General features: G+C 41.5%; 1 protein-coding gene across 1 annotated transcript in view; it reads left to right on the top strand.

Annotated features, from left to right (window-relative positions):
- Nucleotides 1-12,792: 12,792 nt before the first annotated feature.
- PLCL2 (phospholipase C like 2) overlaps nt 12,793-24,560 on the top strand; it is a gene marked incomplete at both ends in the record, with an annotated part of 97,968 nt that continues 86,200 nt past the window's right edge. The window contains one exon of the mRNA XM_079538184.1: nt 12,793-13,092. Within this exon, the coding sequence (XP_079394310.1) occupies nt 12,793-13,092 (300 nt within the window). The remainder of the gene's footprint in view (nt 13,093-24,560) is intronic.

The following is a 24,560-nucleotide window of genomic DNA, read 5'->3' as shown; positions in this document are numbered from 1 at the left end:
TCAGACCAAGCTGGTGCTGTTGTTGTGACGCCACAATTATCATCATGTCACTTGTTAACCAGTGTGCTTGTCTGAGCTCTCAAAGCCTTACATCCAGTGAGTCACAGGGTTAGTAAGGGCCAGACGTATTTGGACTTTCCTCTCAGCTCTCATGGGAGGTGTATCTTCTTTTTCTTCTGTGCTGGGTACTTCAAACAAAGAACAGTAAGTGACCACAAAACCCAAAACCTCTTTTTTTTTTTTTTTTTGGTGTGTGTGTATGTGTGTATGTGTGTGAATTTCTGTTCAGAAGTTACAGGGGAAAAATAAATAAACAACAATGGCAGACAGCCATACAGTTTCTCAAGAGGAAGAATTAAAATGAACTCTGAGCTTACAATAAGCCCAGAAACATAGCACTGAGCTATCTCAATGTTCTTTTCCTATCAAAAACGCTTGCAAGTTTTGGGTCTGGTCATTTACCTTGGTTTAAAAAATGCTCCCCCAGGAAGATGCAGGAGCAGCTAGCATCTGCAAGGCTGTACCTGAGAATAACTAGAGGTGTAATGCTCATCTGAGGCGCAAGGTCATGAGAGACAGCTATGCTCAGTGGGGCAGGTTTGAGGTTCACCCAGGCCATAGTATATCCTTATCCTTTCCGCGTGAACACCTCAAAGCACTACAGAAATTCACAGAGGCAATTAGAAATACCTTATAAGTACTGGAAATAATCGTATACCTTTTCTGTGGGGTTAGATAAATAAGGTACAGTAATTGTTAATCATTTGGAAAGAAATTATTGCACAAAGCATTTGTGCAGTAACAATAACAGTTGTGTGTGATCTTGTGATAAACCTGAATATTTCTAATCATTTGGAAAGCAATTGTTACATAAAGCATTTGTGCAGTAATAATAACAATTGTGTGTGATCTCATGGAGGGGTCAGTCATTCAAAGTGCTGAATCGTCAGCAACCATTGAACAAAATATTTCAGAGTGGGTTTAGCTTTATACAAATAAGTAGCCCAATTGACCTCACTAAGGCCACTCATCTACTTAAATGTCAACATGTATCTAAGTGCTTTCCTGGATGAGAGCCAGAACATTTTGTGTTTTGTAAGATAAGACTCCAAAGTGCCAAGGAGATCTGTTACAAATGTCTGTAGACTACAAAAGTCCTGGTAAGGTGTAGGGAAATAAGAAAAGGACAGTATCAGATTGTAAGATACTTGTTCATTTGTTTAATGAGTGTAGTTTATCATTAATTATTGGAATTATTGTAGAGAATACTATTACTACATACAGACAGCAATACTAGGGAATGGAAAAGGAACATTATGAGGTATCTGAAACATGGAATAGGCCTGGAAAGCGAGGGGGGTTTGGCTGAAATGATGATTTATCTTGTTAGCAACTCAAAAATCTTTTTTGCACTCATTTTGCACTCATTTTGCAGTGAAGGACTATTTTGTGCATTACTGCTTCTAGAGTGCCAGCAAAGGAGTGAACACAAAAAGGGGTATAGTTTCAAACTCATCTTGCTGGAAGGATGCAGTATTCTCTTTCTTTACTGATCCTTAGCAGTCATGCCCTCTGTATAGTTCCATGTCTGTGGACTGCAGCCTGTGAAGGCTCAGTGTAGCTGCTCGCACTTGGCTACGTAAAAAAGGAAATAATCTGAATACAAGTCATCCTCTGAATATGACTATTAGGTCCACTGACCTAAGTGAATATAATGTGAGCCCATATGCATAGATAGTCCTTGAACTGAATTTCTCAGCTACTGTCTTTATACAAGAAAAAAAATGTATCTTTATGTAAACCTTTTTAGTTGACAGCGCTATAAAGAATATGGTGAGAGCCCTAGGTAGCAGCACAAAATACAGATGTTCAGATAATTTATGTGAGCTTTAATTAAGTCATAAATTGCAAGATGTAAATTATGTAATGCCAAGCTTCTGCCCAGTACTTCTGGCTTCTCTGGGAATAACTGACCTCCTCTTTGTACTGTACCAACTTTCTGCCATCCTAACAACTGAGGAACCCATAGGTCAACTTATCTAACACTGCTCCTTTAGGCTAAGGTAAATCACAAAGGAGACTATGGCTATTAGTAGTTGGCATGCGAAAGAAAAGCGGCTCTGTATATAGAATAGTATGTTTTAATTACTTTGGTGGATTTCTAATGTTCAACCTGTCATATTGAAGTGTATTAAACCAAGATGGAATCTTTGTTTTGCCTGGCAGGCATTTTAGAGAAATCTGTGCTGGTGAACCAAAAGGTCTGTCCTTTATCTATAAGGAGAAGAGAGAATTACTGTGCAGTTTGTCTATCCTAGGTTACTCCTGATTAAATTAAAAAAAAAAATAAATTACCAGTTTCAGGAAAATTAGTTTACATATAATGAAACAATCTTAGTGCCTTAGGGCGAAATTTTTTTGCTGAATTTCTTTTGGTTTCCCATTGGATTTGTAAGTCATTTCGCATATCATAATTTTAAATCAGTTCCAAAAACAGAAATTCAGGTAAAATATCCACTTATGGAACCTACTGTTTTTCTGGCCTATTTTTCTCTTTCTCTTGGGCAAATCATGTTTAGACTTACAACCAGTATTTGTGAGGTGCTTCCCATGGCCAATTGCCGGGGAACAGTGCTTTATACGCTCTCTTCTTCAGCTTTACTTGATCTTTTCACATAGTTTTTCTTGCTACAAACATCTATTTTGTTTGCTTGATGTAACTTCATCTATTTTTTCCAGAGCACAGCTCTGAATTTTATTGGGAAAAACCACAAAGGATACTCACTACAGAATGTGAAAACAAAGAAAATAGCCTTGACCATGTGTGTGTGAGCATAATCATCATCCAGAGACCATGCTGATAAACAATGTGAAACAAAGTATTATTAAGAATTCAACAAGTTAGATAGGAAAAAAACAGAAGCCAAAGAAACTGCTTTTTCCCTCTGAACAATATTTAAACATTTTAAGTAGTACCTTCTCAGTCAGAAATCATGAATGAAAACAGCAAAATCAAAGTTCTGGGATAATTGGTCAGAGAAAGAGCTGAACTTCGTTGCAAGGAGCTGGGATAAACACACCTGCATTTCTAAATACCCAGGGAGCCTTTGTAAAGATTTATAAGATATGAAACATATGAACTTAAGTAAATCAGTCATTGAATTTCATTGCCTGTCTTATGTTAAAATGCTGCTCTTCATGAAGATTAACCAAGATGATCTTCCCTTCATTGGCAATGCCACCTTTTCGCCTGTACAGAATCATTCATGTAAAATGGCTGGTATTAGTACAGTGCATTTTTCTTGAGACTTCAAATAAACCTAAAATATATGAAGTACCTTAACATAATTAAAACAAATGAAAATACAGAGAATTTTCTGTTAGAACTGTCAGAAGTCAGTGAGCTCCATTGCTGCAAACTGGCAGATCCTTTGGGTATACACAGGGCTTCAGCTCTTCACTGCCCCTTGTCCTGAATTCCTTCAAGTTGCACACATGTGGACCAGCAGCTATTTTTCTCTATGGAGGAGAAAGATGATCAAGTGATTAGAAAGAGGGACAGGAATTTTGGAGGATCTGTATTTAACTGTTGGACATTTCTAACATTATGCAGAGAAGGTCTGTGGGGTCTTTTTCAAGCAGACGAAAGATCATCCTGTTTGCATTCCAAGCTGGATGGCAAGGGGCCAGCTCTGAAGTGAAAGGTGGCATGGATTTGTACAATGGCAGTGGCAGAGAGCCTTGATCTTGAACCTTCCTTCTTTTTTTGTAATGCAGCTATAAATAACATTAATTCAGAAACAATTAAATCAGCAATCTTATTCTTCATAGAAACAGACGTTTGTGTTCTGTTTCTTGATTGCGAAGAATTTCAGAATGTAGGGAAAAAAATGGGATTTTTTTTAAGTGCAGCAAGAACTTGACATCCTCTTTCCCCCAAAAGTGGCCTTATTAAGTACTGAAATGATGACACAAAGAAGCCCAGAAGCATGCACTTAGACCTCAGCTTCTTCTGTCAGGCCATATGCATACAGAAATATAACAGTTGTTTGAAGGAGAAAAATCCCTTCTTCAGCCTGTGTCTGTTACTTCATCATCATATCTGAAGATGTGTAGTTCTTGCATTAACAATCTTTTCTTGAGGACTGTCTAGTTTTCTGCTATACAGTCAAAACCCTTGACAGCTAAACAAATTCCTGCAATTTCATTGTAATAGTCTCAAGACATTCTTTATTATATATTTCTTCTATCTTACAAGCCTTTTTCTCTAACTTCCTCTAACTGCTACTTCTGTCTTTTCTTCAGTTGTTTTTCCGATTTAAATGGCTAGCAGTTCTTGTCTTTATCCTACCGTGGCTTTCTATTTGCCAGTTCCTTGGTGTTATCTTCCTCTCCAACTTTGACTCCATTCTTTTTCTATTTCCCCATCCCTCAGCCACATAACGCTATGAAGTGTGATTACAGTAATCCTGAAATTTGTTATAAATGAATGTTAACAGTTTTTACTGCTATGTCCTTTTGATCCTTTCTGCTGTTTTCCCTTTTCATTAATCATTTTAATCCATTCATTCTTCCTTGGGCAGTTACCAAGACTGATCATACTGTTTGGTTGTAGTTTTTTTATCTTACATAGTGGGACAAGAAGCAATTTTTACAGTGAGTTGAAGGGAGAAGTATAGGTCTTCCTTTGATCACCTAGCAGGAAGTCGGAGCTGGTTGGGGGAATGAAGAATGGAAATGTTTTTTAACACATGAAAATGACTTAGAGGATTGCAAGCTGGAAAAACTTTGCTTTCCCAGCCTGCCAATATTTTTTACTTGCAGGCAAAAAGTGAGAGAACTAGAAATTCTTCAGGTACTGGTTAGTCTTACCATTGTCCCACTTCAGGTTCCTCCTCTTGGTGACTCTTCTTCCAGGAGTACTTTGCCATAGCAAAGAACAGAAGTGGGGAATTTCCCTTCTGTTTTTATGGCAGAAGGAAAAGTGGCGACTTCCCCTTATTTCAGCTGGTTTACTCAGAAAACAAAGTTGCCATATACTAATAGTGACATTTTGTACATAGGCATTGATCTGAAAAATCCGGAGAGCACAGTAAAAGTTACAACTGATAGTCAGGACTCTGACTTTCGTGGATACTTTATGCAGAACATAAATGCTTGAGAGATTAAGAAGAGTATTTTCTACTTACCGTGTTTCTATCAGTATTTGTGGTAATAGTACAATAGATGCTTAGTTGAGATGTCTGACCAGATGTTTCAACCATGAAGCTATTTCCAGTAAAGACGTTTTGAATATGCATATGAAAGCATCTATAAATACTGTGACTTATTAGCAACTTTTATAGCCAAAAATAAAGCAAACTAGTATTGACTGTTAACTTATGCTTCAGAAGTTGAAAGATTAGGTAACATTAAAGGCTGGAATTAATTTCTGTTGAGGCTTGTGCTGGTTAATTCAGCACAGCCAAGCTTGCCATCTCTATGAGACAAGATCTGGTGATCATTTTATGCATGTGAGCAATCCAAAAGTAATTAATAGGATTAAGGAACTGCATGACAAGTTTTAGTAAGGAACACAGTCTCACTGACCCTGGTGATGCAATCAGCCTACCAGTCTCAAACAACAAGAAAAACTACATGTTCCACCATGTGTTAGTAACATTTTAAAAAACTGTTTCAAATGATTTGTCCACTGTAGCTTTCTCAGATGATTGAAATAAAATCCATTTCTGTTTGAGGGTATGATGAGTTTAATGAACTCCTTCTGCCTTTTTTAGCAGGCATATGCTAAGTCCTGCATGACTTTTTATAATTCAGAAACATGACTAGGTTGAATTGGTTAATGAGGATTTTGACTGACATTCATTGCTAGAACTTCATTCCTCTTTTATACATATATTTTCCCTTTTCTGTGGTATTGTGTGTCTTAAATCTTATAACTAGTTACACTGTCACCAGCCCACAGTTAAATGCTTAGTAGCAGCAGTGTGTATGAGTTAACTTTGGTCCTCAAAGTAAATGCACTGCAGCATGGGTAGACCCACCGTTTAGCCTCATGGACATGATAAAGTGGAGAAAACTATAGAAGGAGCTCAGGTGACAAAAATCAATTTATTTTATTTACCTACTCTCCTATAATGGAAGAGATGTGATTTCCCTCAAAGCCGTGAAAAAGTTTAATATGCAACTGTGAAGGGAATTTGCAAAGCATATCATCCTGAAATCACAAATTACAAGCTTTATCTTTTTCTATGTGAGAATTTAATGAAAGATGTTGTCAGTACTGATGCTTTGGTTAGTTTGCAAGAGTAGTTTAGGTTTTAACAAGGTATGAAATCCATTGAAGTCAGCTTAATTTGCAAGCTCCCACAGTAATAGTTTCTTCTAATTACAAGAATAGATGACTTATGAAATGCCTTATGTTCCAGAAGTCAAATGTCTCTGCATATGTCCAATAGTTACCAACAGATGTAAGGAGAGACAAAATGAAACCCAATCCTTCCCAGAATTCTGGCTCTCAGCCCATTTTGTAACTCTGTAACTTCTCCTTAGAGGGCAGAGTACAGCCGGAGGAGGTGACAAACTGTGGTTGCATGCTGCTTGTAATGATGCAAAAGAAGCATCCCAAGAGCAAGTTTGTTGTTGTGGTCTCTCTGGTAAAACATATGTGCCTTCGTTTAAGTGCTCGTGATGCAGATCTTACTCACTGTGTCTGTCTGTTTTCATAGAAGAAAATACAATTTTTGCTCCATGGAAGCTTTACCCAAAATAACCTCAGATATTATTGTTATGAAATAAGTTTCTCCAAACTAGAAACAAAGAGAAAACTGTTGGTCTGTTAGTGCTTTGAAGAGTGGCAAAGAGGTACAATGAACTCTCATTTCCACTAGAAATAACTTCTCAACACAGTACCTCGAAAATAGTGCCTAAGTCGAGGCTTAATATTTAGCTTGCAAACTAAGGCCTTAGGGGAACTGGATTTCCAGAAAGACCTTTATGTCTGCTCTTTAACTTTCCATTAAAGCGTCTAGTTCAATATTTTAAAAGGCAGGGAACATTGTTATTCAGTTTTGAAAAATCTTGACCTTTTTTAAACGTATAAACAAAGACTCTCGTTTTCAAAAAAGTGTGACTTAAGGCTACATTGCAGCCAGCTAACCCCACAGCATGATAGTCTTAATAACAGGCAGTTCAGAGAATAACATTTGAATGATCTTGATTTGGAAAAGCATCCCTTCTGGATTCAGTAGTCTGTAGGGGAACTGTTAAGCTCTTGTTAATCTTCAGCTGTCAAATTAAGTAGGCTGTTAGCCAGACTAATTGGCATGATAGGTAGGACAGAGGGTAAACATTCCTTAGGCTGCGATTAATAGGCTGAAATGGTTGATCTGCTGATTAAAAAAAAATAATAAAAAATATACATATATAAAAATCACCATGCTTACTGCAAGTGTAGTGAACTCTCCAAAATGATAAACATAATTAATTTCAAGGACACAGTACTAACAAATGCTTTCCAGTCAATAAGTCAGTTGATTTAGCCTATGTTTGCCTACCTACACTTTTGCTATCTTAGATACCCATTAGTTCATATTCCCTCACATGTCCAAGTCTCCTCTTATGTGCGTACAGCACACCTGCGCTTTACAGATGTATACAGTAATGCATTATTTATACCTAAACTTTGCCTTGGATTAATTATGAATTAGATTCTGACTTTAATAGGACTACTTAAACATGTATACTTAATTATAGGCAAGAATAATAAACGAGTATATGCAAGATCATGACCCGAACAGTGAAGTCAGGCAATTTAAGAAATTATCACTGGAATTGCAGAGATACTTACAATAATGAAAAAACAAATTCCAAGCAGAGATGTCAGAAAAGCAACATTCAGACAAGTTAATTGCTAATTAAAACTTCTCGTGTTTGGAATAAAAAAAAATATTTAGGATATTAGTAAAAACATCCTAATAGTATTTGGTTTATTTAAATACTGGTCGTGTAATTGCTGGCTTGGGACTTAAACATGGTCTGTTTCTTGGCAGGTTTCTGCTGCCATGCTATTTGAGTTAGAAAAGTTCAATGGGTAATATTAGCTTAGCTGTGGAACTCTGATATTTAATAGGATTTTATGGAAATATCTAATATGTGCACATGGCAGCAACTCCTCACAGTTCAATATTGTCACAAAAGGGTCTTTTGATTCCATTATAATCCTTATTTCATTTAACAAGTAAACAAATAAGGCTGCTGAGGCCAACACTGTATAATAGCAAGAAAGTTTCTTCACTCTCTGACATTCAAAAGTTATGGCAAAGAAAGTACATGGTTTACATTTGTATTACATGTATTATTATGCTTTGGAACCTTGAGCTCGCAAGGATAAGCAAGGTATCAATAAGCAAAGGCCAATTTTGTGGCCACTTCTGAGACTTTGGTTTATCAGAAATTGTTCATTTTGTGTATGGCAGTAGTTCAAAACACATTTGAATAATCACATTCATAGAATCACAGAATGACCCAAGTTGGAAGGGACGCATAAGGATCATGGAGTACCATATGGAGTACATAGTTCCACCCAAAAATCAGACCATATGTCTGAGAGCACTGTCCAGATGCTTCTTGAACTCCATCATCTTGGTGCCATGACCGCTGCCCTGGGCAGCCAGTTCCATGCCCACTGCTCTCTGGTGATCAACCTTTTCCCGACACCCAACCTGCCCCTCCCCTGACACAGCCCCACGCCGTTCCCTGGGCCCTGTCGCTGCCACAGACAGCAGGGCTCAGCGCTGCCCTCTGCTCCCTATGAGAGCTGCAGCTGCCATGAGGCCTCCCCTCAGCTCCTCTGCTCTGGGCTGGGCAAACCGAGGGACCTCAGCTGCTCCTCATACCTCATTCCTCTCTAGACCTTCACTGTCTTTGTAGCTTTCCTTTGGACACTCTTTAATAGTTTTACTCATGGGAGGAAAATCCTTAAAACAGAAATGGGGGCAATAATAAAAATCAGGGAACGAAAAGTGATGGAGGAAATCTCAGAACTGGAGAAACCATTATTTGCTATCTCTATTTTTCTAGCATAACCCCTGTAGTTCTGCATCTGGCACTCATATTTTCTCAGTCACTAAATATCTGCAAGGTACTAGAATAAGCACAATGCCAGTACAACAAAATCAGTTTTCAGGCATGTGCCCTTCAGATGAGGTTCAGAAATTTTACTGGTTGCTTTATATTATCATCACTTTGTGGTCAAAAGTCTGCAGGTTCTTGATATCATTCATTACAGAACTGCCAAGGCTGCAGCTAAATGATTTCTTTTTCAGCGTTGTTATCTTGTATCTGTACAGGTTGGATAGATAAGTAGAGTTGGAAAAGGAAGTGTTCTTTTTTACTTTGTTTTTTCTTTCTCTCAGACAGAACTGATCAAACATTGTTAAAGGCCTAAAAAGTGGTGTTTTATTATGTGCATCTGGAATAGCAAAAACACTGAAAACATGTGTCTTCTTCCTTGCCAGCTTACTGGCAATGCTCTGCGACAAACGAATCTATAGCACTTTCTGTCTGCTGTGTGTAATTCTCATCCTCCAGAAGAAATTGTGGTGGTCCTAAAGTGTCTCCTGTAGGAGCAGTTTGTGACGTGCTCATCTGTAGATACAGTGCTAAAGGCTGCTTTAATATGCAAGACTGACTTTTCCTACTTCAGTGGCAAGACATTTGGGCAAGAGCAGATGTTCAGATGAGGACACATGGTGAAAGCTCTCTATCTCTGGCTCACGGAAACCAGAAACTTTGGATATTTTGGATCTGAAGTTTAATGTCGATGTTCTTTGCAGTTTGCAGCCTGTACCCTGCACATGCTTTGGTTTTCATTTGAACTAACGTTATGTGAATATTTGATTAAAACTGGGAATGATTTAGATGAGTGATGTAACAGCGTCAGGTTCTGAGTCATTAGAAATGACACTGAGCAAGAAATGTTCTTCATACTCCCCTGTGCTGGATAATTCCTCCTGGTGCCTTTTTTCTGTGGTGGCCAACAACATTGTCATGAGCTGGAAATTAAGGATGTGATATGTTATTGTTATGGACCCTCAGCTGGTTTATTCCTTGAGAGTGGGGCAGCACTTCTACAAAGCAGTTCAAGAAATGCACATGGGTTCTTGCATCCCAGTAGCTGGACCTCTCACTGCACAGGCGAGCTGTTCAGTGCCTTCCTTGCTGCCCGGACAGCTATTGAACAGCAGCCTTGTGCAGACAGGTTCTGGCCTGCAGTAGCATTCCTGCTCTGTGCCAACTTCTTCGGGGCCCGCTGTCTCTTGGTTCCCTTCCTGTAGCATGGCACAGCCTCCCCTGTGGCTCTCGCTGAGAGGGGGCAGAGAGCTGTCCCCAGGAGAAGGTCGGGTGCCTTCCCTTGGAAGGGTGCTGCTCTGCAGTGCTTGGTTACATCCTGCTGCTGAAGGGTAGAATTTATAACAAGCTCTTCAGTGTTTCCATTGTGTAACTCTGCACAACACATCAAAGCTGGGTATTTGTGTTGCCTTATTCTAGGCATCTTTGGTGGGCACCTTATCTCAGATGCCAAGGTCTCTAGAGGACAGCCAGAGGAATCTGAATGAAAAGTGCAGGGCTTGTGATGGGCGGCGAGGTGTGCCTGGCTCCTGTGTTATGCACAGCTGAATGCTGAAGGTCAGGCAGTGTGGGCAGCCTTAGGCCTCCTGCTGCTCCCACCCTTCATGTTGCCACGCTTCAAGCAGAGCACGGACCATGAGCAGAGGGCCCTGCCTCAGCTGTGCCGTTTTGTATTCCTTTGCTCAAATGAATTACGAAATATGGGGCCATCGCAATATACAACTATATCTGAAAGTACAAATAAACATACATCTCTAAGTTATTCCTCATACATCAAGTCATAGAACCACAGAATGTCCCAAGTTGGAACTGACCCATAACGACCACTGAGTCCAGCTCCTGGTTCCACACGGCACCACCCAAACTTCAAGCCCTGTGTCTGAAAGCACTCTCCAAACACTGCTGAACTACAGCAGCTTGGGGCTGTGACCATTGTCCTAGGCATCCAGATCCATGCCCACTGCCCTCTGGTGAAGAACCTTTTCCTGATACCCAACTTGACCCGCCCCCATGCAGCTCCACGCTGTTCCCTCGGGTCCTAATTCTTGTTACTTGAGCTTGTTTGGCCACGTTCTGAATGCACAAGTGTGGTATGTAAGGGCACACCGGTCACACTCGCTTTGCAGTGGACACATCTCGAGGTGACCACCACGTTACTGTTCTCATTATGCTGTCGTTAGTCCTGTGCTTGACCACCTTGTCTTTCCCTAATTAATTAACAGGCCTAATTGCGCTCCCTGGCTGCCTCGGGGAAGCCCTCGCCAGCTGCAGCTGAGGTATCGCCTCACAGCGCGGAACGGCCGCCAGCCCCCGCCCTTCCTGCCCACGCGGCGGGGGGCTCCGGCGGGGCCGCTGGGGGCGGGCGGGCTCTCTGAGGGCGGGCAGCTCTCGCCGGGCGACGGCGCAGCGCCAGAGGGGCGGCGGGAGCACCGGGAGCGCGAGGAGTCCTCAGCGGTGAGGGCGCGCGTGGAGGAATTCGCTGTCGGCCCCGCTGCTCCCTTCCTCCTCGCAGCGCGGTGACCGCGGGTCCTGCCCCCGGCGGCGCGCCCCGAGTTGCCGGAGGGGGGGCTGCTGGCGGCGGGGCCGCCCAATCCGCGCGGGGCCGCCCCCGTGATTGGCAGCGCGGGGCGGGGGGGAGCCGGGCTCGCTCGCGCTGCTTTCCCCGGAGAGTTTCCGAGCGGGGGCGGCCGGGGCGCCTTTGCCCTCGGCGCTGCCGGCGTTTTGCCTGCTCGGGGCCGCCGAGCGCTCCGCTGAGGGAGGCGGCGCGAAGAACGAGGGAAGCGGCCACGCGAATCAGTTTCTCTCTGTATCCGGCTCCGGGCAGAGGCGGCGACCGTAGCGGGGAGGAGGGGAGAGGGGGAAAAGCGTCTCCGGGGCGCTGGCGGGGGAACCCCCCGTCACTTCGCAGCTGAGGTGGGTAGCGGGGCGCGGTGGCCGGGGGCGCGGGAGGGCGGCTGCCGGGGGCGGGCGGGCAGCGGATTACCCGGGGACGGCGCGGCGAGGGGCCGGTGGCGGCGGGAGGGAAGAAAAGTTGCCGGCGGCGGCCAGCGGGGCGGCTGGTGGTGCCCGCTCTTCCCGGAGCCCCACGGGTCGCCGCCGAGACGGACTGCGCCTGGCCGCCGCCGGGGGAGTCCGGGGTGTTGCACTCAAGTTCTCGCCACGTTCCCGCTTTTTGGCGCCGGGCTGCGATGGCGAGGTCGGTGTCAGCGGGAAAACGCCGATTTCAGCACGCGATGGAGCAGGAGGTGCCCTAGCTGGTGGCTGTGCTCGTCCGGTGCGGGGCTGCGTGCGGGCCCTCCTCCCATCCGCGTGTGCGTGCGTGTGTGAGTGAGTGAGTGCGAGTGCCGTGGTGTAACGCTCCCCCCCGCCGCCGCCGCGTGCGAGAGCAGCCCGTCACGTTTCGCCTCTTTTCCTTTCCCAGGTGCTGAAGGGCTGACGGACCGAGCGCTGGTGCTCGCAGAGACGACAGCGAGGCGTCCGCCCCCCACCAACCTCCTGGAGAGACGCGATCTCGGTGCCAAATGAACGGCGGAGAGAGACTTTTGCTGATTCCCCCCCGCTCGTAAATACCCAGAAAGCGGAAGGAGCGGCACCGCCGAGCAGCGGCTGCGGCAGAGGGGAGGGGGACCGCGGCGCTGCGCTGCTGCAGCCCGGCGGCTGATGGCGGAGTTCGGCGGCGGCGGCGGCGGCGGGGGGCTGCCCGGCTCCCCGGGGCCGCTGCAGGGCAAGGTGGCCTTCAGGGCTGGCGACGGGGACGGCGGAGGCGGCGGTGGGAGAGTCCGCTTTGACAGCGCCGGCGGCCGCGTCTCCAACGGGGACTGCGCGCTGGTGGGGGCCGGTGAGGAGCCGGGATCCGCGCCCCCCGGAAGCCCCGAGAACAGCGGCAAGGAGAAAGGGTTTCCCTGCGGGCAGCAGCGGGAGGGCAAGCCCGGCATCCCCCGGAGGAGCAGCATCATTAAGGTAAGGGCAGCACTCCTCCCAGCGGGGTCTTGCTTCTGTGTGTGGCAGAGATGTGGCTCCACATGAAGGGATATGCTGCTGGTTTTGTGTGTGTGTCCCCCTCCCGTTGAGGGGACCTGATTTTCCCTTTGTCAGAAGTGAATGGCAGAAAATGATGGCTTCATACACATCCACACCTGGCAGGGACTTGTGCTTTTGGGTTTATTCAAAGGAAAACTGCAACTCCTGTGTGGAAGGTAGAAGAACCTGACTGGCTTCTGAAATGACAACATGGGCACCAGTCTGGCATTGAAGGATGGGATTATGCTGCATCTGTGTTGTTTGGGAGGCACTTGTGCGGAGCAATTTGTGAGTCCTTTGGGCTGTGCGTGTGACAGACCCACAGCAAGTGATGAAGATGCGGCTCTCACTATGCTGGGGGTGGGAGAAGGTGGGACAGGGGGCTCTTTGTGTTAAAAGTGGTTGTCATGTAACAGCAGGCTGTGTTGGGCTTCACCTGTAGGAAAAACCTGTGTTTATGGTTTGTTCTGCATATTCTGAATGCTCGTGTTTGTGCTTGAAAAGTAGGGAAACATCAGTGGTAGAATGTAGGTAAGTGGAAAATAGAATGGGAGGATTGTTGATACAGTTGTTCACACAAACAACTGTTCTCTTTTCTTAAACCATTGATTCTGGAAGGTGAGACATTGTCTACGGGTAGCTTTTGTGACTCAATGGAAAAGCAGAAAGAACATACAGGAATGCATGTCCATTTGTGCTGATGGCTCTGCTAAGGACAGAATAAAGCACAACTTCAAGTGTTTAAGAATTGAGTTCAATCAAGATCAGCTAGATCAAAATCAAGCTAGATTTGTTGTCTGCTTAAATATTTATACATCTCTGAAGTCAGCATATGAAGTTCCATTAGCAGGATAATAGCAAAACGTGTGGAAGTGCAGGGCTGGTTCTGTATCTCAGGTTGTGTCAGTGCTTCCTGGACCTTGCTTTAGAAATCAAGGGGAGAGCAAGGGCAGTCAGCAGCGGAACGCATCTGACAGCCTGCACCCACCCTTCCTGTTCAAGCAGTGGTGCTAGGTGTGTATGTTTGTGTGTGAGTTAAAGAAAATACAACAGTAAATGAGAGGCAGCTGAACTCTGTGTTGGAATAACCTGGTGCGTACTGGGTTTGCCAGCAATTTTTTACAGCTCTGTTAATTCCTAACATTGTTTTGGGTCATCTGTGATAGCCCAAGAAGGGTAATACATTGCTTGCAGCGTGCAATGTGCCATAATACCATTTTATAGTTTACAATTTGGTTACAGCAGCCTTCAGCTACTTTGGTGACCCACCAAGGACAGTATGTAGGGATGGGATATACTGAAATTAAGCATGAGATAAGGAAATCTGGCTTGCATTATGTTTCATGAACACCTAAGTCAAGGTTCTTGTTTCTACAGAAATTACAGTGCTCTGGAATGTAAAATTACTCAATTTTCTAGTATTGATTGAGTGGAAAAATCTGGCAGCAATGCTTTTAAAGCTATGTGATCCATGTTTATTTTAGATACGACTCTTTTAATGCTTCTGGGAAAATTACTTTCTTCACACATGCTGAATATCTTTCGTCTGCTTGCTTCAGCAGGTCGTTTGAATCAGGTTGCGTAGGTACCTTATTTTCAATATGAAACCTTTCGGATAATCTGGCGTGAATGGTAAACCTTAACGTGCTCTTTGTTGTCTTCTCTTGCAGAGCAGAAGTGTATAAAGCAGAGGGGGGAAAAAAGTAAAATGTAATCTATTTTTCAGGAGCGTTCCTGGAGTTTTAGTTACTTACATAAATGATGTAAAACTGCTCTTAAGGAATGTAAGGAGTAATCTGAGGAAACTGCTCCGTGCCGTGCAAACACAGTTCTCATACTTCTGTGCAGAATACAGGATGATGTTGGTTGATTTTTAAAATGCAGATTTATGGGATATCTAATGCTTTAAATGTTTTGCCTGCCAATTACTGTGTAGGCTTTTGAGTTACAAGCAGAAAATTGGTGTGTGAGTAGTAGTTCAGATTAAAGTCTTCTGAAGTGCTTGTTTGTTGACAGAAATTGGGCCATGGCAGTATATCTTATTCTGTTTTTAATCTGTGCTTCCATTGGTTGACCATTTCTGTCCATTTTCAGGACACTTCTCAGAGTAGTCACTTTTTTTTCCCTGTTGCTTCTTTTTAACCCTTATTTGCATCTTCTATTCCTTCTTTTTCTTTTCCCCCCCCCCTTTTTTTTTTTTACTGGTTCCATACTTTTTCCTTTTATTTATTTTCTGCTCTTGCGTCATTTTGGGTTTTTATTTTTTCATTGGGACAAGAGTGTTTCCTCTTTGAGGATGATGCCTTCCAGGATGATGATGGGTGATAGGGTCACTGTTACTGGGAACACTAATATGGTCATGGTAGTTTACTTGGCCTTTCACTCTGGTATATAAGCTCTATTAAAGACTGTGCCGTTAATTCTGAACAGTTTTAGTGGAATAGTCTAGTTTCAGTGCTTGCTGTTACTGAACCAAACCTGAGGGCTGTGTTTATAGCGATGTGCGTTTTCAGTTTGCTGCCTTCAGTTTATGGGAGTCTGATATGTTTTCAGAGGTGACAGTGATGATGCATGGTACATTCGTAGGCTTTAGGCTCTTCAGAGACCTAATTTGTGAACTAATTTACATACCAGATACTTGTACCTAATGCCTTTTTTTTTCTTTTGGGTCAGTATTATGGTTTTCCATAACACTTTTCTTGAGGCAACTGTCTGTGCCTTCTATAATGTAATTTCCTACAGTAGTCCTTACAATTTTCTATAAAATTAATTTACAGTGAGTCCATCTTGCAGCTGAAAGTGAATGTAAACATCCTGTGAGCTTCTCTCAGCTGCTGTGGTAATTGGCAGTGGGCTTGCTTTATTTCTTGCGGGGTTCTTTCGCATCTCTCTTAAAAAGATTTAGAGATGGTGAGCCTTTGAGGCACTTTAAGAAGGCAGATGACTTGTGGTCTGCGTGTTTCCTCAGCTGCCTGCTTCCAGGGACCTCCAGGGAAATACAAACCACTCAGAGAACCTCACACCTTGTCAAAACTGTAGACCTAGACAGAAAGAGACCCAGCAGTATGAAGGAATGAATGTATTAGGAGAGGTGTTACTAAGAAGAGACACACTTAGGAACAACCCCACTTGTCTGGGAAGACAACAGTGAGAAATAAATGAAGAAAAGTGGCCAGGTGTTGTGTGGGCAGCAAGTGTCTGGAAGCAAAGTCCAGGTGTGGGCTTGTTTTTTTTCTTTTTTTCATATAGTAATAATGATCTTAGTGTCAATAAATTTCTAGGCTGATAACTTAAGCAAATTTGTATCTCTCTTGTATTTATTTTCTTTCTTTCTTTCCTCTCTGCCTGACTGTGAACGTAAGCTTTCAGTTTGTGAAATCAGGCAGTTGTTGGTCATTGGCAACTCTAAGTTCTAATGCCTGTGAGAAGAGAGGAATCAAATTGAGCAGGCAGATTTTCTTGGCTGTAATTCACAACAGAGCTTTGCTTTTGAAATTGGTTGTTCTTATGTCTGTGTCTACAGTTAGGGAGTCCTGTAGCATATGCCAACGGAGTTTTCTTTTTTTTAAGTCAACATACCAATAGATGCCATTATCTCATTCAGTCCTCTGTGCTCTCTGGTTGGTACTGTATACCTGTTTGTAAGGGGTGTACAAAATATGAAATACGGAGAATGTTATGCAGTATTTTCTCCTACTGTGATAGCTTTAAAGCTTTTTATATACCTCTGTATTTGCATTTACAGTAAACTCTAAGGCAATATTTTTAGTAGATCTCGATTTTCTGCAGCCCTAAATTACCTTAGCTAAAATGGCATGTTAGCAAGTCCTGGTGGAGATCCAGGAATAGATCACATGCTTTCAGTTTCCACCTAGAAGGGTATAAAGAAGTTAGGTGGTTGGAATCAGTTTAAAGTATATGAAATTATGTGATATTCAGCCATCTTTGATATTGGAGAAGAAACCTGTGAAGTGATATTGTTTTTTATAGATATATGGGCATTTGTGCCTTAGATGTGCTGGAGATTTTCAGCTAAACTTGGCTGAGCACTGACGGGCTCAAAGGTGCTGAGGTTCCTCAAGTTCAAAGAAAACAGTCATATGGGGAAAAGAAAGAAAGCTAGCCTGTGCTTTCTTGCTCCACACCCTTTCCGCTTGGGAACAAAAACCTATTGTATGAGCTTTATTCTTCGCAGTTCCACAAGGTCTGTGTGGAGGAAAGACATTACAAATGTCCCAGCAGTGGAGGATCATTCACTCACACACACGTGTTAACTGAGTTGATGCCAGAATCAAAGCGTTAGCAAACAAGTCTGCAGCAGTTCAGCTACTCCTACATCTTACTCTGAGCAGGCTTCCAATTGGATGGTGGAAGTGGAGATTTTCTGAGGAGCTGTTCTGGATTTTGCTGTCTGTTTTGTTCTTGTTGATGCCTGTTAGAGCCATGATCCCATCGTCACTGTTTGTCATACAGCAGGAGAGGTGGGTGAGCACCTGCAGCTTCACAAAGCCTGGAGCTTTCTCTTAGGGGGTTATTTTCTCTTTGATTTGTCACACTTCCTATCTACATTGCAGAAGGTTACAAGCACCTTTTGATACGTGTTTCTTCTGTTTCATCCTCTACTACTTACTGTATAACCATTTTTAGCAATGTTGCATGAATTGAATTCTCAAACAATAGTTGACACATAGTAGCTCTTTCTAAATTTTTATTTTATTGTTACTATTATTGGTTTTTGGATAAAGTGTATGTAAACTGAATCCTCACACACACACACACATATTAGGCAGTGTGCTGCTTTTTAACAGTGAGGCTGTGCTGTGAAGTGTCTTGTGGCACAGCCATTGAGTGATTGTGTGGTGCATTGTATTTGGTATGTATTTTTGTTTGCCTTAGTGCTTTATCTAGACTGCAGTAATCAAAACTTTGCTTGGATTAACACTATATAAAAAAAAAAAAAAAAAAAAAAAAGGAAAAGAGAATGTGTTCATAGAAACAGAGACACAAGGATTTTCACTTTCTCCTTGTTCAGCATGTAGTTTAGTTTGTTTACCTACTATAGCCAGTGAAAAGAAAACTTCCCCTCCCCCCCCCCCCCCCAAGAGATGACTTGGAGAGGGAGCTTAATTTGGATGAATTTAGCTTGTCTGACTTCTCTTCTGGAAGAGCTTATCTGCCTATTTCTATTGACTGTATGAAGAGCTTGGCTACTGTGCATAATAACAACTCCTTCACTCCCTCTGCCCCCACATCCTTAGAATATCCATAAAACATGTTCAGTCTGTTATGTGAAAAACCAATAAATGGTATTTTAAAATAATTATGAACACCTGATGAGTTTTTTTTTTTTTTTTTGTTCATGCCTATTACCAGACTTGATCAAATGTAGAACTATCAGTTTAGACCTTGTTACAACTAGGAATTAGACTGGTGGTTTCCTACCTTCCCTACCCATGGCTCAGGGATAATGGATTGCTCACATGATTTGCTTGCATTCACAGAAGATTAAAAAAAAAAAATATATATATATAGAACTGAGGTTGGCAGTCCAAGTTTAATTGCATAGTTTGCTAGCCTTTGCTGGTCCATGGGTGATACTGATGTTGGTCTTAATATTTTGTCACTAATTTTCTTTGAGTTCCTTTAAATAAAATCAGCTGATTGTCTGTCTTTAAGGGACAAATTAACACTTACTGCTGTACTGTGTATGAATTCTAAACTACTCTCTTTGGACACTAGTTTGGGATTGTGTTGAAAATTTGGAAATTTAAATAGAAACAGATGAGCAGATAGACTTTATGGGAAGAAATGTAATAATTTGTTTAGCATAAGTGATGAAAAGGAAAACAAAAGGCAGCAGCATATGTGTATTAAAGCATGTTTAGAAATAGGGCTCAACCAGACCTTGAGAGGTCAGCCTATTCTGGTCTAGCACTTTGTTAGAGAATCAACTCTATCAATTTTGGTATGATGCTCTTGCAATTTAATCACTTTTTCTTCTTGTTCCTCCTGTGCAGAACTGTGGACTGATTCTTGCACATGAGTGAAAGCACTGATCTGCACAGAGTTTCAAGGCTCATACTTGTCCTGTTGCCTGAGTTTTAATTATTTTGGATCATATGTTAAATTTATCAGGTTATTTCTGATTGTGACTCACTTTCTAACATGGCTGCAGCTCTTCCATCTTCACATTAATAGCCAGATTTCAATGTGAACCCATTTTCATTGTACAGTATTTGTTATTTTTTCTTTATGTGATAGTACTCCGTGGTGAAACTACAAATCATTGGTTTTGTTCTTTGCTGCCTGTAAACTGGGTGATACGATGCTGTAGAATCTAACTCTGAAATATATTTATGAGGAGATGCCTTTATTTTTAAGTATATGAAATTAATAGACAATAAGTATGAATTTATGAATATGCTCAATAGATCGCAAGATTGGGATAAAAAAAGGCAGCTCTGGAAGGAGCTGTTTTACATGTCTTTAAGGAGAGTCAGTAGCAAGTGTCATCTTTCCTTACTCATTAGCAGTACTTACAAAGTCTATCCTTAAAGCTTTACAGTCAATTTTCACATCTGGCATGGGGTCAGTGCCATCACTTTACTAATTTGTCTTTATTTCAGGCTGTTACGTTTGGAGCAATACTTTGGAAGGCTGTGTTGTGCATCCTCGACTGCAGCACCCCTCTCATTTCTACTTAGCTAGTTACTTGTTAAGAATGTCAGGGTAGGCCTCTTTGTCCCTTGCGTCTGAAGAGGAGCATGGCTCATTTCACCCCTTTCTTCCCTCCTAGACCTTGGCCTCACAAAGCACCAATGTCCAAGTCAGCAAAGAGCATCTTATAGCCTGTCACTGGCAATTGGCTGCCCTGAGGATCACAGTGCTGACTAGTGCGGCCTTGAGAGAGTTAAAAGGATGGGATTTGTTTCTGCTTCTGTTGGCTCCCTGGGGTTTCTTCTGATATCATTTCATCCCTTGAATAAGTAATAAAATATCCCAGAGTTCATCAGATTGTAGATCTGAAGGAATCAGGGATCAGGGGTCTTTTCAGATACCAGACATTCATTTTCTGGAGACTACAGTACATAGTTCAGGAGCACAGGCAGACAGGAAGTGACTTTAAACAAACAAAAAAATTTTTTTTCATGATCTGAGACTTTTGTTGTACAATAAAACATTAGAACTTATGAAGCCAGATTTCCCACTTGACCATAAAGATATTTAATTTCAGGAAAGCATTATGTTTAATTTTAGAAAAGCAATGTATTTATGGATTTTATTTTAGTATCTGAACTATATACCTTACAAATACATAGCTGGTAACACTAATATGCATAATATTTGTTACAAACATCATCTTAACTTTGCTGGAATTGCTGCGAATGTTGTGCTGTAATGGTAGTCAGGATTGCAGGAGAAAAAGAACTGCTGGTGTTTTGTTAGAAAGCACTTCCATGGATTTTTCAAGATCTCCTTCTGGTTGAGCTTCTGTGATTGCCGCTGTTTGAACATAGCCCCGTCCTTTACCTTTTTAATGTAGGCTGGCAGAGTCTGTGTGTTTTTAATTTGTGAAATACCTCTCAGTGATAGAGAAGCCTGGTTGCCTTATATACTTCATTGCCTAGATCTTGATGACAGAAGTGTTTGATCTTGTCTGTCAACAGTTTAATCTAACCGCAATCCTTAAAAAAAAGAAAAAAGTAAATGTCTGTTTACTTAAATAAAAGATAGCATCTAATTTCATTGCTCCATTTGTGATCTTGGTATTATTAAAGTGGACCTTTGGAATAAAGGGTCAGGAATGCAACTTGCTGTCAAAGCTATTGTTTATATTGCTTTCTTCCTACAAGTTGTTGTTGTTAGAGTTTATTGAGTTATAGATAATTCCTGTTAATGGTACAAGAACAATTTTTTTAATAAAAGCAAGAGATTTTTTATATATTCAGTGATAATTTTTTCACTATTAAATGAGAGGCAGAATCAGTATCTTTCATGAATATTGTGTAAAAAAAGTGTAGATTTTGAGTTGCTGAAATAATACTTCTAGTTGTTTCACAACTACATTCATTATCATTATGAATAAGGCAGAAGAAACTAAGGGATAGCTGGAAATAAATTGCTTCTGGAAATTTCTTGAATCAACTAAATGTCACTTATAGAGAGTGGTCTCTAGATCAGGTTTGTTGTTGTTGTTTAAATGTGCTGATAGATTCTGGAAATGGCTTTTGCAATAGTTTTCTAAGAGTTAAAGACCAATGTTATGTGAAATGAGAGGAGGTATTTAGTGTGGTACAGTACTACCACATAGTGGAAAAGGTATGGAAGACGTAAGGCGTTGGGAGTTCAGATGGGTTATGGTTGTTTTTTTTTCTTTTGAAGAACCCTCAGAAGCATTTTATAGCTGTTGGAAGTACCTGGTTGGCCAGAGCCTGACTCTCCCCATTTGTAGGAAGCGCAGTGCCACATTTCACAGCTGTTGTTTGAGGCTGCCAGTGCTGAGTTTTGTTCCTCTGCTTGACTAACATGCACTCTGTGCCTCATACTTGCTCCTTCTTTGGTGAATGGCCAACCTGAATAAAATCTAGCCAAAGAGAGTTGTTATGGTATGAAGACACTGAATATTTAGTTGCGAGTGTTGTCTTTTGGTATTTCGTGGATTTAGAAGTGAGACAGTGGAAGAATTCCTAAAGTTAGTCTTTCACTGTACTGCTTGGCCTGATTCCAAGTTGTCACCTTGTCCTACGGTGTCCCCCTGGTTGTTCACTGCTTCTCTTCTTTGGTCTCGTCCCTCACACACCTTTGTTTTTTGTTCTTGAGCAGCAGCCTCCATGGGCTGGCCATGCTCTGCTCTTCCTCTCTGCTCTGGGGATCCTTCTGTACCCAGCAAGATCTGAGAGGAGAGCAGAGCTCTATGTGCAGTAGAGCAGTGGTTCATGTCTGTGAATCCCCAGAAAGGAGTAATAAAATCCTGGGTTGAGGTTCCTGTGCAAGGCTGTTGGCCATTCACAGTGGCCTGAAGTCCCACAGGGTTGAGGCCCACGCTTACAGAGAAAGCTGCCTGCACAGTTTAGGGCAGGTGCATCTGTTCCTGTATCCTTTCCTGAAACCCTCTTCATACGTTGTCAGCCCCTGTGAATTTAGGAAAGGCTGGGTCAGAAGAGAAGTCCGTCTGGTATATTAGCTGGCCTCCAGCTGTGACTCCTATGAGAAAGATGAGTAGGTAAAGCATCTGACATCTGCTCCCAGACATTAGGAGCTGAAGACGTCTTTGTGCTTTGTAATCCATTGTCAAAGACCAGGTTGGCTTTTCTAAGCTTAACACTGCTTTAACATCCTATGGCAGTTTTTTAACAAAGTGCTGTGAGAAGTGCCTTTCTGCCTGATTTTATGTGGTACCTACTTGTTTGCTACCTAACACACGAATGAAGGGATATCAAGTAAACAATTGTCTTGTCCTTGCTTTCTGTATTCTATGTGAGTCAAAAGGTGTTTGTCATACTTGATCTGTGTCATCTTTTTCTTTTCCAGGCTAAAGAATATTGCTGTATTTAGTTGTGATACTAAATTGTATTGTAATTTATTACTTTTGAGAGTTGTCAGCATGAAAGATTTAAATGCCACTAATTGGTAATGGAGGATTGCTGTTAAAGCCATTTACTTTCCCTTTGAAGAGCTGTATAAGGATGTCTTTGCTGGTGATGGTGCTTGTTGTGTTGGAAATGGTTGGCATTAACATCTCTATCTGAGGCTGAAGGTCTGTTAGAAATTTTTTTAATATGTTATGAAAGTCTTTTTATGTTACTGAGGACAGAAGAGATTGCTGATTAGTACATCTAGCTTCTAGCTATGGTTGAGTGCACTTCTTTGCATATTAACAGAATAAAATGGCGTGGACATTGCACAAAGCTGAAAAATATAGTAGTAATAAAGATGCTTTTAAAATAATCTGCTTGGTATTAAAGAATGAGGAAAGACCTTGTTTTTATAAATGTGATGTTAGGTTTTTGGATTTTCAGAGTCTTGTCCAGTACTCATGCAATGGATTATTTTACCCAAATTTTATATTCCTTTCACTTTTACAGTATGTGGGGGTCTTCCAGGTTGTCTCCATCAGAATCCAGAAGAGCCAAGAAGGCATTTCTAGCCTTTAGGAAACATGTGTAAGATAAAATAGCAAGCTCAGTTAGCTTCCTGAAAATATGAGAGCATCAAATGCTTCATCTTCAGAGAAGAATTCAGTTGAGGATTAAAAAGTTATTGAAAGGTTGCAGTGAGCAGTAAAAGGTAAAAATAGCCACAAGTTTTTTGCTCCCACAGGATTGATACAACAGCATTATCTCAGAAGGAAATCCCAACACTTTGACACTTAAGCTGCTGAAAATAGAAGTGTTGCAACATATCTGGTAGATTGATGTCTTGAGTCTTTGTTAGGGTTATGTAGGAGTATCTTTTTTTTTCTTTTTTTTTTTTTTTAAATTTCCTTTGGAAAATCAGGTTGGTTTGTTTTATTTCTTCCTTATTCAGAACTTTCAGGCTATAGAAGAGAGGGAGTAACCTTTGTTAGGTTTTTGCTTCTCAGTCAGATAGCTGTGGTGAGACAGTGGAAGACCCTTCTGTTGTTGACATTCTTGAATTTTCATGCTCCTGTGTCTACTTTTGTGACAAAATTCAGTGCTTGAATCATAATATTTTTGAGCATCTTTGTGAGAAATGTTATCTTTATGCTTCTAAGCTTCAGATAATTCTACTTCTTGCTTTAAAATGTCTGATTACATGCTGTTTTTCTTCTACCTGAAAGCGATAAGCATTCAAATAACAGGAATAGAACATAACATGGATTAACACTGTCTTACGTATGGAAGATAATATTTCCGAATTATTGAGCGTAGTGTCCCAAATGGTAGTTTAGAGGTCTCTGTCTCACCGAAATAAAATTTACCATTTCTATCCTGGTAATCGCTGATGATTTTTATATTTATGTTAATTAAAAAAAAACCCAAAACCATAACTATCTAAACATAACTATCTCAATCCTATACTTTCAGTGTGGTCAGCTGCAACAAGTATATTCTTCTCTGTCGAATCTCAAATTCAACTCTGCCCGTGGTGGATATATATAACATTTTCTATAATCACTTAGGGGAGGAAGATGAGGGCAGATTTTAAAGGAAAGAGCCTCATGGTTAAAGGCCTGGCTTCTGAAAATTAATTTGCAAAATTAACCATTTGCCACAGATCTAAGAACCTTGTGTTATTATTTTCAGTTAGGTTACGGTTTTAGATTTATAGTATAGTCTGCAAACAATCCCTGCATGCATTGGAAATATTCTGAAGTGAATAATTAATTACTGAACTTAGTGTGAATCTTGTTTTGTTTCAAGTAAAGTTGGTAAAATTACATGATA

This window comes from Tetrao urogallus (assembly GCF_951394365.1).
Source record: "Tetrao urogallus genome assembly, chromosome: 7".
NCBI lineage: Eukaryota > Metazoa > Chordata > Aves > Galliformes > Phasianidae > Tetrao > Tetrao urogallus.
The sequence above is the reverse complement of the archived record's forward strand: the minus strand, read 5'-3'. Positions and strand labels throughout refer to the sequence as shown.